This window comes from Cydia strobilella, chromosome Z (genome assembly GCF_947568885.1).
Source record: "Cydia strobilella chromosome Z, ilCydStro3.1, whole genome shotgun sequence".
NCBI classification, from domain to species: domain Eukaryota; kingdom Metazoa; phylum Arthropoda; class Insecta; order Lepidoptera; family Tortricidae; genus Cydia; species Cydia strobilella.
The window spans coordinates 34,751,613-34,767,664 of NC_086068.1; the positions used below are offsets into that span (position 1 = coordinate 34,751,613).

The window sequence follows — 16,052 nt, forward strand, 5'->3', positions numbered from 1 at the left end:
AACGAAGAGGACAAATCGCCAAACGTGAACTATGCGTCATTGGAGAGTTCCGTTCTGATCATCATCAGCAGTTCCACTTCATCAAATGTCACTTTTTAAATGTAAGTGCTTGATTTGTTGATGAAAATACTAAAATCACTATATGTATGCCTTTAATATTTGAGGAGTTCCCTCGATTCCTCATGGATCCCATCATCAGAACAGCTTTTTGACAAAAACGGGACCAATCTGTATGTATATACTTATAATCAAAAACAGAATTTTCAAAATCGGTCCAGAAATGACCGAGTTATGGAGTAACAAACATGGAACACTTTTAATATTCGGTATATTGATCTACACCTTGAAATGGACGTAAAGACCTAATACGCTCGAATCAATATTATCACGTAAATACTGGATCCTGACAGTCAGGCGAATAACTCGAAGTGTAACGTTTAAATGTGTTCAGTGTTTTCGAGTGCGTCCACGCTTTACTCAACCACTCATGGCCGATTTACCACCAGATCGTGTTAGGTCTTTACGTCCATTTCAAGGTGTAGGCACGGACTTTGCAGGACCTTTTAACATTAAGACCAGCACTTTAAGAAATGCTCGAGTAGCAAAATGTTATCTATGCATATTTGTCTGTTTGGTTACAAAAGCTGTACACTTAGAAGTGGTTTCTGGACTTTCCGTAGAAGCTTTTGTGGACTGCTTTACACGCTTTGTTTCGAGACGCGGATTACCATCTCTCGTTAGATCCGACTGTGGCACTAACTACACTGGCACTGATAAATATTTAAAGGACGTTTATGTGTACCTGCGGAATCATAATACAGAGATTAGTCGGGAACTTGCTAAATCTGAAATAACCTGGTTATTCAATCCTCCGAGTAGTCCTAATATGGGAGGTCTCTTTGAGGCAGCAGTAAAAACAGCTAAAACGCTTATGCGTAGAGTTCTCGGCGAACAAAACCTGACTTTCGAACAGCTTAGTACATTTTTCACCCGTGCGGAGGCAGTTATGAATTCTAGACCTTTGACACCCTTAAGTTCGGATCCAAATGATCTTGAAGTCCTTACCCCCGGACATTTTTTAATAACTGAGCCTTTGACGGCCCTGCCTGAGTATGACTTTGATGAGACAAATATCGGTCGACTTAATCGTTTTCAATTGTTACAACGTCTCTCACAACACTTCTGGTCACGTTGGCGTAACGAATACCTACATACCCTACAGTTAAGGCATAAATGGTCGGATCCGACAGACTCGGTTAAAATCGGGGACCTAGTCCTTATTAAGGAAGATAATTATCCTCCCTTACAATGGAGACGTGGACGAATAACTAAGTTACTACCGGGTAATGATAACGTAATAAGAGTTGTAGAACTTCGTACTCAAAAGGGGACTCTAATGAGGCCCGTTGCTAAATTAGCTAGACTTCCACTTGACGCTTAAGATCAACCAAGCTCTACTTGGTTCGGGGGGGGAGTGTATGTTCAGGCATAATAAAACATGTCTATCGGCTACATAATTCAAATGACGCGGGAAAACGCCGCCCTTGCGCCGATCGCGCGACAGTCACGCCACTCTCCGGTGAGCTCCGCCCGTGGCTAAAAAGGGAAACGAGTCGCAAGAGAAAACAAAATACGGGCGGCACGTTTTTGCTGTCGCGCTGTAATAAAAAACTGTTTTATTGTGAAAATGCTGTACATTTGACCTGTGGCGGTTCTGTGTTTGTGTAAAAGGTGTTAAGGAACTCGGAACATTAAATTTAAGAACCAACGAGAGCGGGGGCTCTGCCCCATGCCCCATTAAAGCCGGCTTCGAGGCGGTTAGCAACAGGTAATTACCGTGTTATTTGTTTGTGTAGTTGATGATGTGTATTTGCCTGAACATGGGGTTTATGAGAGTATAGTTATTAACAAAAACAAATGACACATTAATCACTTTCAATAATTAAAAACAACAATAATTAACTAGAAATATTCTAAGTCAATCACTAGATGCACAACGATCCGTCGGAGGTTCGCAACAGAATGCCGGCGCGGGTGCAGTGGACCGGTTTTTATGCCTCCCCACTGCTTATCGCCGCACCGCTCCGAAGTTTCGTTAGGTGGCGCCATCTGGTCTGAAGCTCACCTTGGCCTCAATTTAGTCAATAGATCATCTTACTTTAGTTCGCCGACATATCTATTAATATTACCTCTTCAAGTTTTCATTGTAATTACAGATGTTCTTTATTATACCTAAGCAATACGTACCATTAAGCGCCATGGTTTGAATTTTTTACTTTTTTGTGTACGTAAATTCAATTGCATTAATCATCATAATTCATAAACAAAGTTTTGAAATAATAATTTTACATGAATCTAGTATAACTGGATCGGTCATGAGGGGCGGGGGGAAATGACCGAACGGGATAGTCTTAAGTATCTTTCAGTAAGAGTAGCAGAGAAAGCGCTGGTATTGTTTGTCCTTGTCACTCACATTTTTTTATTCCCCACCGTAAATTTAGTTTGGTTTATGGTGGGCTACAAATCTTCTCGACCAATCATATTGTCGCATTGCGTATGTTTTGTCCCTCACGGGCGCGCACGCGTATAGCTGATCGATGTAATGCTAGGCCTATGTAATTTTAATACACTGCAAACGGTCAGTACCTCTACCATCAGTTGCCAGAGTAAATTTCACTTACTTTAAGTGAATAAACGCGCCGTACGTCACATATTTACGTCGGTTTACGTATTATGTGCCCAACTTCACCCCACTGCAAACGATGCTGTCCCTCTCTAAGTATACTAAAAAACAGAGCAAGAATTATATCGGAGTATTGTACAGCGCCTCTAGGTGTCACCTAAAGAACTAAATATCAAACGTATGAGTAAACGGTAAATTACCTATCGAAATCCTTGGCAAACTACCAGTTTTGACATTGACATATTTGCTCACGTCTACGCGGTCAACGTAATTTACTTTCTTGTATATATTTATGTGTTTATTGTTAATTTAATATTAATAATATTATTTAAGCTATCATATAATGTTTATAATTCTCTGAATTCAAAATTCTGGGCTAAATCATCAGTGGCGTGCCTAGAGTTTTGGAGTAAGGCAAGCCGAAAGATTATGTTTTCGTAATAACTATCCAATCTTCACTCTTTGTACTCAAATGAATCGCTAATCATAGCGCACAGGGCATACTCATACTACTACTAGATAGAATTTTACAAACATATCAGGGCCTACCGCGAACACCGAAGTTTGCAAGTTGCAGACATTTTTCTCTGTCACACTAATTATTTACGCCTTAATTGAACTAAAACAACAATCCCTTGTTTTGTAAACGGCCGTACAGAATTTTCTCTTATGCGACTGACTTATCTGAGAATACAAAAGTCGTGTGTTGATTATGGCGCGGAAATGATATCCCGTTTTTCTACAAAGTTTAACGATTTTACCTTGCCTTCGTTGAGTAATACGTGGACACATCCCTTCCCTTCACAAGAAATGACTTCATCCATAGTTAACGTAGCCACTTTCATAAATTTTACAAACAAATTAGAGGACAAATTGTAAGTACAAACGCGTAACTGAACAAGGCCACATCGACTAAATAATAATATATGTACTTGAAGTTTAAACACGCGCTCGTACGAACTATGCAGCTAACTTCATACCAAATAAAATTGCTATAGTTTGTCAAACATGAATCTAGATTCATGCTCATTTCAAACATAGACAGAGAGAATAATACTATCTTTGTCTTTCACTGGTACTAGCACCCAAAAGAAAAGGATGAGTATAGTTTTTTTGTTCTTATTTACTGTCAATTTGGTTTAACCAACTATAGTCGGTAAATAAGGCCCCATAAGCACGAGAGTTTTTTCAACGCGCGTTAAGAGGCCGTAGTCGATTTTGGAGCAAAAATGTAAAATTGATAGATTTAGTCGTTGAAATTATACACGTTTTGTTATGTAATATCTAAATAACAAGTATTGATTTCTATTAGCACGTCTTCTCATCTTGCCTTTTAATAATGAGGTCGCGAGCGTGCGTCACCGGTAATGCATGAAGAGAAGGGGCAGTTTTTAAAAATTCATCAAAAATTCATGGTGGTAAATTATACAAATTGATGTATAAGAATAGTTTCAGCAAATGTTGTAGATTGTTTAAGTATCAAAATTACGTTGAAATTAAGTCGAGTTTTAAAGAAATTATCCCTTGTTTTGAAGTAATTTCTGGAGAAAATTGATTTCGTCTAACTTTCATTTACACTACTTCAAAGTCATAATAATAAAAATGTAGTCTGATAAACGTCAAGTACAGGATATGTGTCTTCTTCTTCTTCCTCGCGTTGTCCCGGCATTTTGCCACGGCTCTATGGGAGCCTGGGGTCCGCTTGGCAACTAATCCCAAGAATTGGCGTAGGCACTAGTTTTTACGAAAGCGACTGCCATCTGACCGTCCAACCCAGAGGGGAAACTAGGCCTTGTCGGGATTAGTCCGGTTTCCTCACGATGTTTTCCTTCACCGAAAAGCGACTGGTAAATATCAAATGATATTTCGTACATAAGTTCCGAAAAACTCATCGGTACGAGCCGGGGTTTGAACCCGCGACCTCCGGATTGCAAGTCGCACGCTCTTACCGCTAGGCCACCAGCGCTCTTCTAAGTACAGGATATGTGTAATACAAAATTACCATGTTTAGCAGTCCAAACTTTACGAAATTTACAAATAAGAGCGACAAAATCAGTGCTTTACGCGCGTTTACCTAAACGTCCATCAGAAAAGCAAACATTACTAATTTACTGAGTCTGTTTTCAAAAAATTAGCCTGATAAAAGGTAAGATAAGAAGACGTGCTAATAGAAACCAGTACTTGTTATTTCAATTAGGTAACAAAAGGTGTAAAATTTTACGGACTAAATCTATCAATTTTACATTTTTGCGACTAAAATCGACACCGGCCTCTTAAAAAAGGGTTTGAATGACAAATGGATAACCATGTATGTATTCACACGAAGGCGGTTTTCAAGCGCGGCGCTTTTTAGGGTTCCGTAGCCAAATTCGTCATGTCTGTCTGTCTGTCCGTCCGTATGTCACAGCCACTTTTTTCCGAAACTATAAAAACTATAATGTTAAAACTTGGTAAGTAGATGAATGTTGTGAACTGCATTAAGATTTTCACACAAAAATAGAAAAAAATTTTTTTTTGAGGTTACTTAGAACTGAAACTCAAAGTTTTTCAAACCCATACGTGTGGGGTATATCTATGGATAGGTCTTTAAAAATGATATTGAGGTTTCTAATATCATATCTTTCTAAACTGAATAGTTTGCGCGAGAGACACTTCCAAAGTGGTAAAATGTGTCCCCCCCCCCCACCACTGTAACTTCTAAAATAAGAAAATGATAAAACTAAAAAAAAATATGATGTACATTACCGGCGTTGATTTTCGGCGTTGAGCGTTGGCCGTAAATTGAATTGAATTGAGACGCGTTTGAATACATAACGCATATCGTACCATTCGTAACAAATAACTATGTGGCAGCTCGATCCCGAATTATTAATTCAAGAAGTCGAGTCCCGACCATTTTTACCGGAATACGCAAATAAACTACTTAAAAAATGAAGCGTGTTTTTATTACTACACTTCCACAAGGCAGGGACTGCAGGGAGTACGACTCACAAGTGGTTTTTAAGCGTTCATATGAACACAAATATCAGAAACGGTAAAAACGCTCCAACGTCGAGTTTTAACGCGACGCTTTTTAAGCTCTCGTGCGAATGGGGCCTAATCTAATATGTGTTCAAAACGCGAGTTTTAAATGTTATACATATATATATATATATATATATATGCCTATGCACCTCTTGCTAAACCATAGTGTTGTTTTGATTACACATGATTTTCTGTATCAGAAACTGTATGTGTGAACTGGGTCTAATGACAAGCAGATTAGATCCACGCAAAAGCAAACAAAAATGGTATTACTATGATAATCTAAATTATCAAATCTCATATAGTCTTATTTATATACTGATATATGAAGTTAGTATGAGATGTAGTTATTACTGTTAGTTGTACATACTTACCAAATATGCTACAAACCTATTAAACAAAAAATACCACTTCATTTTATTATTATTTATTACAACCTTGGAAATAATGTTGCGTTCCAGAAGGTACATCATTTTTCTAGCAAGTGTTCACAAAGTTAAATATCTAGCATAATCTACCTTTATGACTATATAACATCTTTAGAATTTCCAGAGTTGCCTGTGGCCCGTTTTATTTACAAATTGCATTGATATGTAGTTCGTAGCGGTTAAAGTACCTAAAGATTACTCAGGTTTAGGTGATTTATCAACTATACATCTAACTTTCACTACCAACATATTTTTAGTTCTTATTTAGTTTTTAAAAAGCACTGTATAACACTATATTCTTCAGATATCTTCCTGTTTTTATAATTTCTGAATGTGTAATGATGTTTACTGGCCAAGTCACATCCAGAATACTGCACATTCGGCCACATCAGATGATGTGGCTGTGATCATACAGTTCCATAGCTGTTACTTAAGTTTCCAAGTTTCATCAGCTACTATCATTGTTGTTATACTCCTGAAAAAGAATAAGTTTATAGTTTATTTATGTGTAAGTTTACTGCTACCTACGTTAAGCATTATACACATTCATACTTTATACATTAGTCACTAATCATATGGTATATTTACCTTGCATTTTGAAAAGGTATCGAGACATCATAAAGACATCGATGGACAGACATGGCAGGTTGTCTGATAGGATTAGGCCTTACGTGTAGTTATTTTTTTTTAAATATTATTTTCTAAACGGGCACTTGCCTCTTGTTTGACTGTTTGACACTCTTAGCGTACGTTCAAATACTTCTGTTTTTTTCGTGTGTTTTAGGTAAGTCGTGATAAAACTACAATGATTAACTAAGCATTTAAATGATAATTTAATAACGGAAATGCATTTGTAACATGATAAAACGGTAATAAACATCCGAATAAAAAAAATTCGTTCAAATATTGTTGTTTCCAAGTTGACAGAAAATGTCACATCGAAAACGCACGTATTTTTCGATGACATCTGTCACGTTTATTCGCGTAAACGGCGTAAAGTATTTTCCTAGAATAATTCTGGCTCAGTTTTCGTTATATAGTTAGAAAGAGAACGTTTTAGGTGTGAAGTTAGGCATGTATCGAAAACTCACGTCCAGTTGATTTTTTTAGTTTTTTACGTGACCGGTAGAGGCACTGTACAATTACTCCATACATTTTCCTTAACTTTCTCACTTTCGACTGTCATTTACGGAACTCATGGTAGCCGTACTGATCGCCGCTCTGCACTTACGGTTTCGAATCAAATCTGACATATAGCGGAAGCCGCTCGACCCCAATTTGAAAGGAATACCGCAAATCGATGTACAGCTTTTTGACCCGCAGTTCCTAAAAAAATTTCGCTGGGGGGGGAGTGGTAAAACATTATTTTTTTTGTATGGAAAAAATTTTTTTTTTCCAAAACCTATCGAGTTCAAGGGCTTTTTGAGGCGATTCTATAGTTATTTGTGCAACAAGAGAGGAAAGTTGGTTTTTCTTGCGAGTGTTTATTTTGAGTCCCGAGAAAGCGAAAGATTCTAAGGAAAATCTTGAGCGTAGCGAGGGACTCAAAAACACGAGATGTAAAATAACTTTGCTCTCGTGTTGCACACATAATTTTTCACCTCAGTAGTGAGAACATATTAAAGGTTAAAATGTATTTCGAATTACACAGAATAAACAGAAAAAAAAAGTATTATAATATGTACGATACGATAAGATACGATACGATACGATACGATAAGAGACGGGACCAGACCGGACCGTACCGTACCGTACCGTACCGTACCGTACCGTACCGTACCGCACCGCACCGTACCGTACCGTACCGTTCTGTACCGTACCGCACCGCACCGTACCGTACCGTACCGTAGTATGAAGTTCATGGCCTTCACTAAATTAAAAAGCTACATTGTTTCACTCCCTGGAGTGACGAAAGTAGGCTTGTTCGAGCTGCTGAGGTGAAAAAAATATATCACATCATTACATTTCGGGCATTTTTTTTTAATTAAAACAAAAAGAATTTTCGAAACATACCAAGTTTGGGCTCCTCCAGACACGATATGGCTGGTTTTTTTTGTACAATATACCACAAATGATACGTAATATCTTGATATCGAACCCCAAGAAAGCAATTTTGAAAATAATATCATTAACAATTTTTTTTTAATTTTTCAATTTTACAGTGACACTTTTCATCGGTTTGTATAGTTGGTTTTGTTTTTGACACAAAATATCAAGATTGTATCCTTCAGATACGATATATGTACCTTACTGTTTTTTTTGTACAATATACCATAAATAATACGTAATATCTTGATATCTAACCCCAAGACAGCAATTTTGAAAATAATTTCTTTAAGTTTTTTTTTTATATTTTTCATGTGTATAATTTTTCAATATTACAATATTGAGAAATTTAAAAAAAATTCTAAATGAAATTATTTTCAAAATTGCTTTCTTGGGGTTAGATGGCGCAGTTAAAGGGTTAAAGAGGTATTTCCCGTTCGATATATGGATATTACGTATCATTTTATGATTAATATGTACAGTATCTGCAGTATAGTTCCATAAGTCTCGTGAAATAGGTATTGAAGTAGAACTGTGTCACTTTGTAAAAAAGAAAAATTAAGAAAAAATTGTTAATGATATTATTTTCAAAATTGCTTTCTTGGAGTTAGACAAGAGGATATCACGTATCATTTGTGGTATATTGTAAAAAAAAAAATGCCCGAAATGTAATGATGTGATATATTTTTAGAATCGCCTCAAAAAGCCCTTTCGTATGATACCACATAAAAAATTTAATTATTCCATATAAAAAATAAATTTACCACTGGCCAAGCGAATTTTTTTTTGGAACTGCGGGTCAAAAATTTTGTTTTGGCCTCTAGTATGTGTGTGCCAAACGGCTAACCTGTACATCAATTTGCGGTATTTTTATACGAACGGGTTAGACTCATAACGAAATTGCGATGAGGGTTAAAGCAGGTTTACGATATTTCTGGGGAGGGAGCCTGTGTGTAATACAATACCCACAGACCTAGCATTACATAGACCAGCTATACGCGTGCGCCCGTAAGGGATAGACATAGATGACGTCATAAACGTGGGGATACCATATTGGTAAAAATTACCCCAATATTTGATATCACGTTGGGGCGATTACCCTGGAGGCAAAGTTAGCTTGTTTGACGGTATTAAAAAATTGTTAAATAAAATGTCAATGGGCCGTTCTTTTAGGTGTATAAACAATGAAATACCTCCTATAATTCGCGCAGGTGGTACAAAACTAAACATGTTTAGTAAATAAAACGTAAAATAAAATGTAAGTAAGTAAGTAAGTAAGTAAAGTGTATTATGGATTTTAATTTAAAGAAATCACAAATCGCAATCACACCAATTAATGTACACCACATTTAATCTTCACAACATTTGTTTATTTATTTTTTGGAATTAGAAGTACGAAAAAACTTCGAGGTCAAAATTACCCATAAAATTATGATATTTTCATCTGGTATCCCTAACATGATTGTTATGCAGCTAAATTAAGAAGAAGTTTAAAAATGGCTGACCTCAGACTCCTACCTACCTACGTAATTTGGGCGGATAATTTTACAAATAATGTTTTGTTAATTTGCGTAAATAATTGTGATATTTTTATTTAAATCGTTTGATTCTACATTGCTTTGAGTGTAACGTAATTTTACGATGCTATTCTCACATATTGCGTTAAGAGGAAGGTGTAAAATACCGTACTTACGTGTGAAAGGTTATGATCTCATATTTTTGCTCAGAGCGGCTATTAGAGCCGATTACAGAACAATTCACCAGTATTTTATCAAAGTTCAAGCATTCAAAACGCTAACCATCACTATATTTCATAAGAGAAAGCACAATTTCATACAAAACAACGATAATTAAACAAGCAACGAACAAACATGACATGTCACGTACTTATTTGTTTGCCACAACCTCGGTTGTGGCGGCGGTGGAAAAGTGAAACTATGACAAGGACAAACAATAACAGCGCTTTCTCTGCTACTCCTACTGAAAGATACATAAGACTATCCCGTTCGGTCATTTTCCCCCACTCCTCATGACCGATCCAGTTATACTAGATTCATGACAATACCTGATTGTGGTCGCTGGTCGGCGTCGGCGTTAGCCGGGGCCGCGCCGGGCGCGTCGGGCGCGCACAGCGTGAAGGAGTGCGGCAGCGGCGCGCGTGCAAGCCGCAACGTGCGCAGCGGCAGCGCCGCGTGCGCTCGGAACGCCGTGCTGCCCGACTTGGACGCCAGCACCGCCACGTCACTCATCTGATGTTGTTTGTGTGACAAGCTCGGTTAACGTAACACTAAAGAACAACCTCATGCCAACCATGCAACACCGAATTATACAAATACGACTAATATAATATCCCAATACCTACGAGTAATGTACCCAAGGACCTATTCTTGTAACAATAACACTATCAATTTTATTTTTGCAGCCTATTTGTTGCTATAGTGTCAATAGATTATTATATTAAATGTATGTTAAACTAGCGACCCGCCACGGCTTCTTACGGGTGCAATGCTGATGTATCCTATTTAAATATAATATATAAAAGAATAAACTGACTGACTGACTGACTATCAACTATCAACACACAGCCCAAACCGCTGCTTCTAGAGATTCCAAATTTGGCAGATAGGTTTCTTATAAGGTCTGGTCTAGGGGTGCACTAAGAAAGGATTTTTCAAAATTCACCCTCCAAGGAGGTGAAATAGGGCTCCAAAGTTTGTATGGGGAAACAAGATTAGTTAAGACTATTTTATTCGAAACTTCACAGGAATATTCCTAACGATAAATGAATAAACACGTGTTTCAGGTTTTTTGAAAATTCAACCCCTAAAAGGGGGAAATGTGGTGACAAAGTCTGAAAATCAACATGGGTATTGTTTCTATGGTTGATCGGGTCGCTGATTACGAAAACGACAACGATTTTAAAATCCAACGTGGCGGACGTGAAAAACGATCTCCCGTGTTGGGCTGCAAATGCAATGGGGTTGATATGTCTAAATATCAGCATGCGTTAATTACGAAAATGGCATCAATGTGGTCATGAAAATTTTTGAAAGTACTCGTATTTGTGCCTAATTGCATTTGAAACGGTCCAGTCGTTTCGGAGTAAATCGGTTGTAACAGACGGACTGACAGACAGCCACACGTGATCCTATAAGAGTTCTAGTTTTGCTTTTGAGGTATGGAAACCCACGTTACCCTAATAGATTTTCAAATTTGTATTTGGTGCCATCTCAATCGTCGTCAATCGGTACCTAGGCAAGTGCGGGAGACGCGTCGGGACGGGCGGGGCGGGAGGAGTAAGTCAACGGGAAACTTCCTGCATCCGTAATGAGTATATTCAAGGTGCTGCAAGAAGGTGGTTGTCTGTTTGCTTCTTACAAGTTTAGGTTTCCGTTATAAGTAAAATGCAAAAAATCGTATGTACCTACATATACAGGGTGGAAAGGCACGACGATCCTTTCCGCAAAAGGGGGATTGTTTGGATTTAGTACTGTATTTCCTCTAAAGAAACTAGGCTCATATTCGTAACCGTTTACCAAATAAATTGCAAATTACGCGAAAAAACCTATTTTCAAAATGCCCTTGGGAGCCCGCGATTACCTAAATTTGCTTATGTTATACGGGGAGTGTAATTATAATGCCGCCGAGACGTTACGACGCTACAGACAAAGATATCCTCCACCACACCCAACTAGCCGTATGTCAATTTTATGTCAAATATTTTTGTAAACATAAGTGTCACATTACACTTAAATGTAGGTTGATAGTACGTAGTAGTAGTAGGGTTGTCACTAAGAAGAAGATTAATTAATTTTAATATTTTTACTAATTGTTCGTAACAAAAATCTAAACATTACGAATCGATTCTCCATCACTTAAACTAACCCCCCTTTGCGAGAAGGATCGTCGTGTCTTTCCACCTTGTATATCGACGCTGGAAAGGAGAAATGGGATAAGCGACAGTTTTAGAGATATTGAGTTATATACATCGTTGGAATCGTAATACACGTAATCGTTATATACATCGTTGGAATCAAAAGTAAGAATAGTGCTGTACACTGCTATTTTCTTACTCGATTATTAAAATCAATTTTGAAAACAGACGAAATGATAATTACGTTTTTATATTATTATGCAGCTATATGTATGTGCAAAGCAAATATTATTAACAAACAGGTTATGGTTACTTCTATATTGCAATTTTGTTTTAGTTTTCCGAATGATCCTATTATTAAAAATAAATAGATTGAAGCAACTGGTCGTTAAAAATGGTTTCCTACGCAAAATGTTACACGCTCGGTCTCTCTACAAACTGCTGAACTCTTTCCTTCTATCTTGATATAGTTCTGTGATTTTTATTTTAAAATTTAATTCAGGCAACAAGGCCTATATTACATATACCTTATAGACTAACATACATATAAATTTCATAAACTTAAAAACTAAACACTATTTTGGCAATAGAACGTCGTGGCTCCGTTGAATTGTCAACGTAAATTATCATTTCCTCTGTCGAAAATAATTATCATTTCTTCTGTCGGTTCTTATCGATATTATAGAATCGATGCCGTGTTCTAATCGATCTGTGAATCGATGCTTTTGAATCGTTTCGCGCGGCTTATGTTTCTCATCACGAAATTACGCTCGTGACGTCAAAGTACCTACGCAAAATGTTACACGCTCGGTCTCCCTACAATTTGCCGAGCTCTTTACTTCTATCTTGATATAGTTCTGTGCGTGGTATTCAAAACTGATATCAATTAGCCAAAAAATCAAAACAGTCCGACACAGACAATTTCATAATCATTTAGATTTCCAAATTTGGTTACGATTGGTTAAGTTTTGGAGGAGGAAACAGTCGAGTACAAAACCTCGATTTTTGAGATTTTTACGCAAGATTTTTCGCCTAAGCCGCAGTTGTCCTTATCGCACTAATTTTAGAGGCGGGGTCAAGTTTCTAAATACGTACACAGACAGAAAAGTGATGGGCAATAGTCGACATTGAATGTCGATTATCCAGTGATGTGATAAGATCGATAAACTATAACAAAGTCGCGATTTGCCTCTTAGTAGGCGAAGTAAGTAAAGTGAGTATGCACTTTGGCCTCAGGGGATATCGTTCAACACTATTTATTATTCCTTGGTTCATACCAAGCTGAGCTGACGCACTAGCTACGAGATTAAGTCCTGGCTACCCCCCAAAAAGATAGGGGAAAAGTCGGCTTCTGCGGTCCAGTTTGCCTCTATTTCTACCTTAAATCATTTTACGGTTTAGACTCACTTGTTTTAGTCACTCGCGCGACATGTTTCGGAGAGCCTAGGTCTCCTTTCTCAAGCACTAATAGTGCGAGCAGCGTTCACGACGAGCGTGTATTGCGTACTGCCGCTGCCGCGCGCCGCGTCGCTCGCTGCGCGCGCGCCGAGAAAACCGGTTGGGGGAGGTCTTGCGCTTGCGTTGTACGCGGGCACAGTGGTGTGTTTGGGTTTGGGTCACCTAACACTTGTAGCGCCACACAGCACGAACTCACGTAGTGGTGTCACGTAGTGGACATAGTGAGTTCGTGCTGTGTGGCGCTACAAGTGTTAGGTGACCCAAACCCAAACACACCACTGTGCCCGCCTACAACGATAGCGCAAGACCTCCCCCAACCGGTTTTCTCGGCGCGCGCGCAGCGAGCAACGCGGCGCGCGGCAGCGGCAGTACGCAATACACGGTCGTCGTGAACGCTGCTCGCACTATTAGTGCTTGAGAAAGGAGACCTAGGCTCTCCGAAACATGTCGCGCGAGTGACTAAAACAAGTGAGTCTAAACCGTAAAATGATTTAATGTTAGTATGTCAACAATAAATAAATAAATAAAAAATGTCTCACAACAGTTTAAATTCGACTATTTCTACCTTTCTGTTGCCATGAGATCAAATTTGGTATAAATTTTGTGTAAATTAGGGACGAATAATTTTGTATTTTAGAAATAATAGTTTCACATTTTCATACACAAATCTGAATATATGAACGAAACATTAAAATAAAATAAATATTTAAATGGCGCTCCCAAACAACAAACTTGTTTTTTTTTTTCGTTTTTTGCGTAATGGTACGAAACCCTTCGTGCGCGAGTCCGACTCGCACTTGGCCGTTTTTTGTTAATAGCTTTTGAACTGAAGTTTGCGTGTGTGGAGTCATACGTCAACGTCGCGACATGTTCTCTCCGCGAAGTCGTGCTGCGATTCACGCACATAGTCTGGAGGGGCCTGTAGGTACGTAACTTTTGTGAAAATTATGTATCGGTAAAGCCCCCTCCAGACTATGTGCGTAAATCGCGGCGCGACTTCGCGGAGATGACGTATGACTCCACACTGGCACAACTTCACGGCGATTTCGCAGTTTGAGTGGTCAAAGTGGTGTTGCCGTATTTAGATGTGAAATTGAACGCTTTTAAGTATAGTTACGCTCTTCTAGCGCCCAAAATTACTTATTACTTAATTATTAAATTACTGTCTTGCAAGTTCGCACTTCCTTTGACGCGGGCCGAAAAACCGACATAAAACGGGGAACAAGGCACGAAGGCGTGAACAATCTGCAAAATCGACGCCACACTCGCGTTCGCGGCTTCGCGCCGTGATTCGCGCACGAGTGTGGAGAACCCTTAAGAGACGTTTCCCAAAATCTTATTAAAATGGCCGGCGTTTCGCGATCTGCCTAAGAATATCTAACCGTGAGGTTTGCACGATATGGCTGACAATCGCTAGGCAGATCACGAAATGCCGGCGTTTCAAGATCTGCCTAGGAATATCACCCCGTGAGGTTTGTACGATATGGCTGGTGATCGCTAGGCAAATCACGAAATGCCGGCGTTTCATGATCTCCTAGGAATATGACCCCGTGAGGTTTGTACGATATGGCTGGTGATCGCTAGCCAAATCACGAAATGCCGGCGTTTCATTATCTGCCTAGGAATATCACCCCTTCACGGCGATTTCGCAGTTTGGTTTGCGGCAAAATGGCGGAAAAGCATCAGCTGATCGAGTTTAACTGTTAGTTTATCTACGGCATCATATGTGATTTAGCTGTTTTTCCATTTTGTTTTGTTGTAAAACCGTAAAATATAGTCGCTTAATACAATATAATTCTAATTTATAATTGATATTTATTTTTCCACTTGAAACCCTTGAAGATTGCACGATATGGCTAGTTGTCGCTAGTCAGATCACGAAATGCCGGCGTTTCATGTTATTTTACGCCCGGTATGAAGCTAGGAATATCAAAGAATGCAATTGGTATGATCGATCTGCCGCCTCTTTTATTAGGCAGATCGTGATATGCCTGGGTTATTCTTAGTCAGATCGTGAAATGGCGGCGTTTCATGATATGCCTAGGAATATCTCGATATGCTCGATTATACGATCTGCCGCCGACATATATATACACGATGATTTTTAATCGGTGATCAGGGAAGTTTTTTTCTAACTCAGTAATTGATGTAGATCACGTTGAAGTCATAATTACATGGAAACAAACTAGTTTTTTTTAAATCATAATTTTAATTTTGGGATCAATTTTATCCTAAAATTCTTGTCACTCTACTAATCGGTATTTGTGAGTTATAGCCTCTTTACAAACTTAATGGCAATTGATAATTTATGAGTAATAACTTGACATTGTCATTGTCATATGCATAAACAAAGTCATAGAAGTCGTAGATATTGTATGAGAAAAGTAAATTATTCTGTTACAAAAACCATGCCTGCACCACAATCGTCGTCGCGGTCGTGTGATCTGTACTCAAATATCGAGAGTGACGATATTATACGTTTATCAATACAAACGAACAGCTCAAGACGAACCCAAGAATTATTTCATGAAATTCATCC

General features: G+C 38.4%; 1 protein-coding gene across 1 annotated transcript in view; it reads right to left on the minus strand.

The window, feature by feature from the left end:
• The window catches only part of LOC134754138 (FERM, ARHGEF and pleckstrin domain-containing protein 1), a 201,076-nt gene that overhangs the window by 12,250 nt on the left and 172,774 nt on the right, over window positions 1–16,052 (minus strand). Inside the window, exon 24 of the mRNA XM_063690221.1 lies at window positions 10,247–10,430. Within this exon, the coding sequence (XP_063546291.1) occupies window positions 10,247–10,430 (184 nt within the window). The remainder of the gene's footprint in view (window positions 1–10,246; window positions 10,431–16,052) is intronic.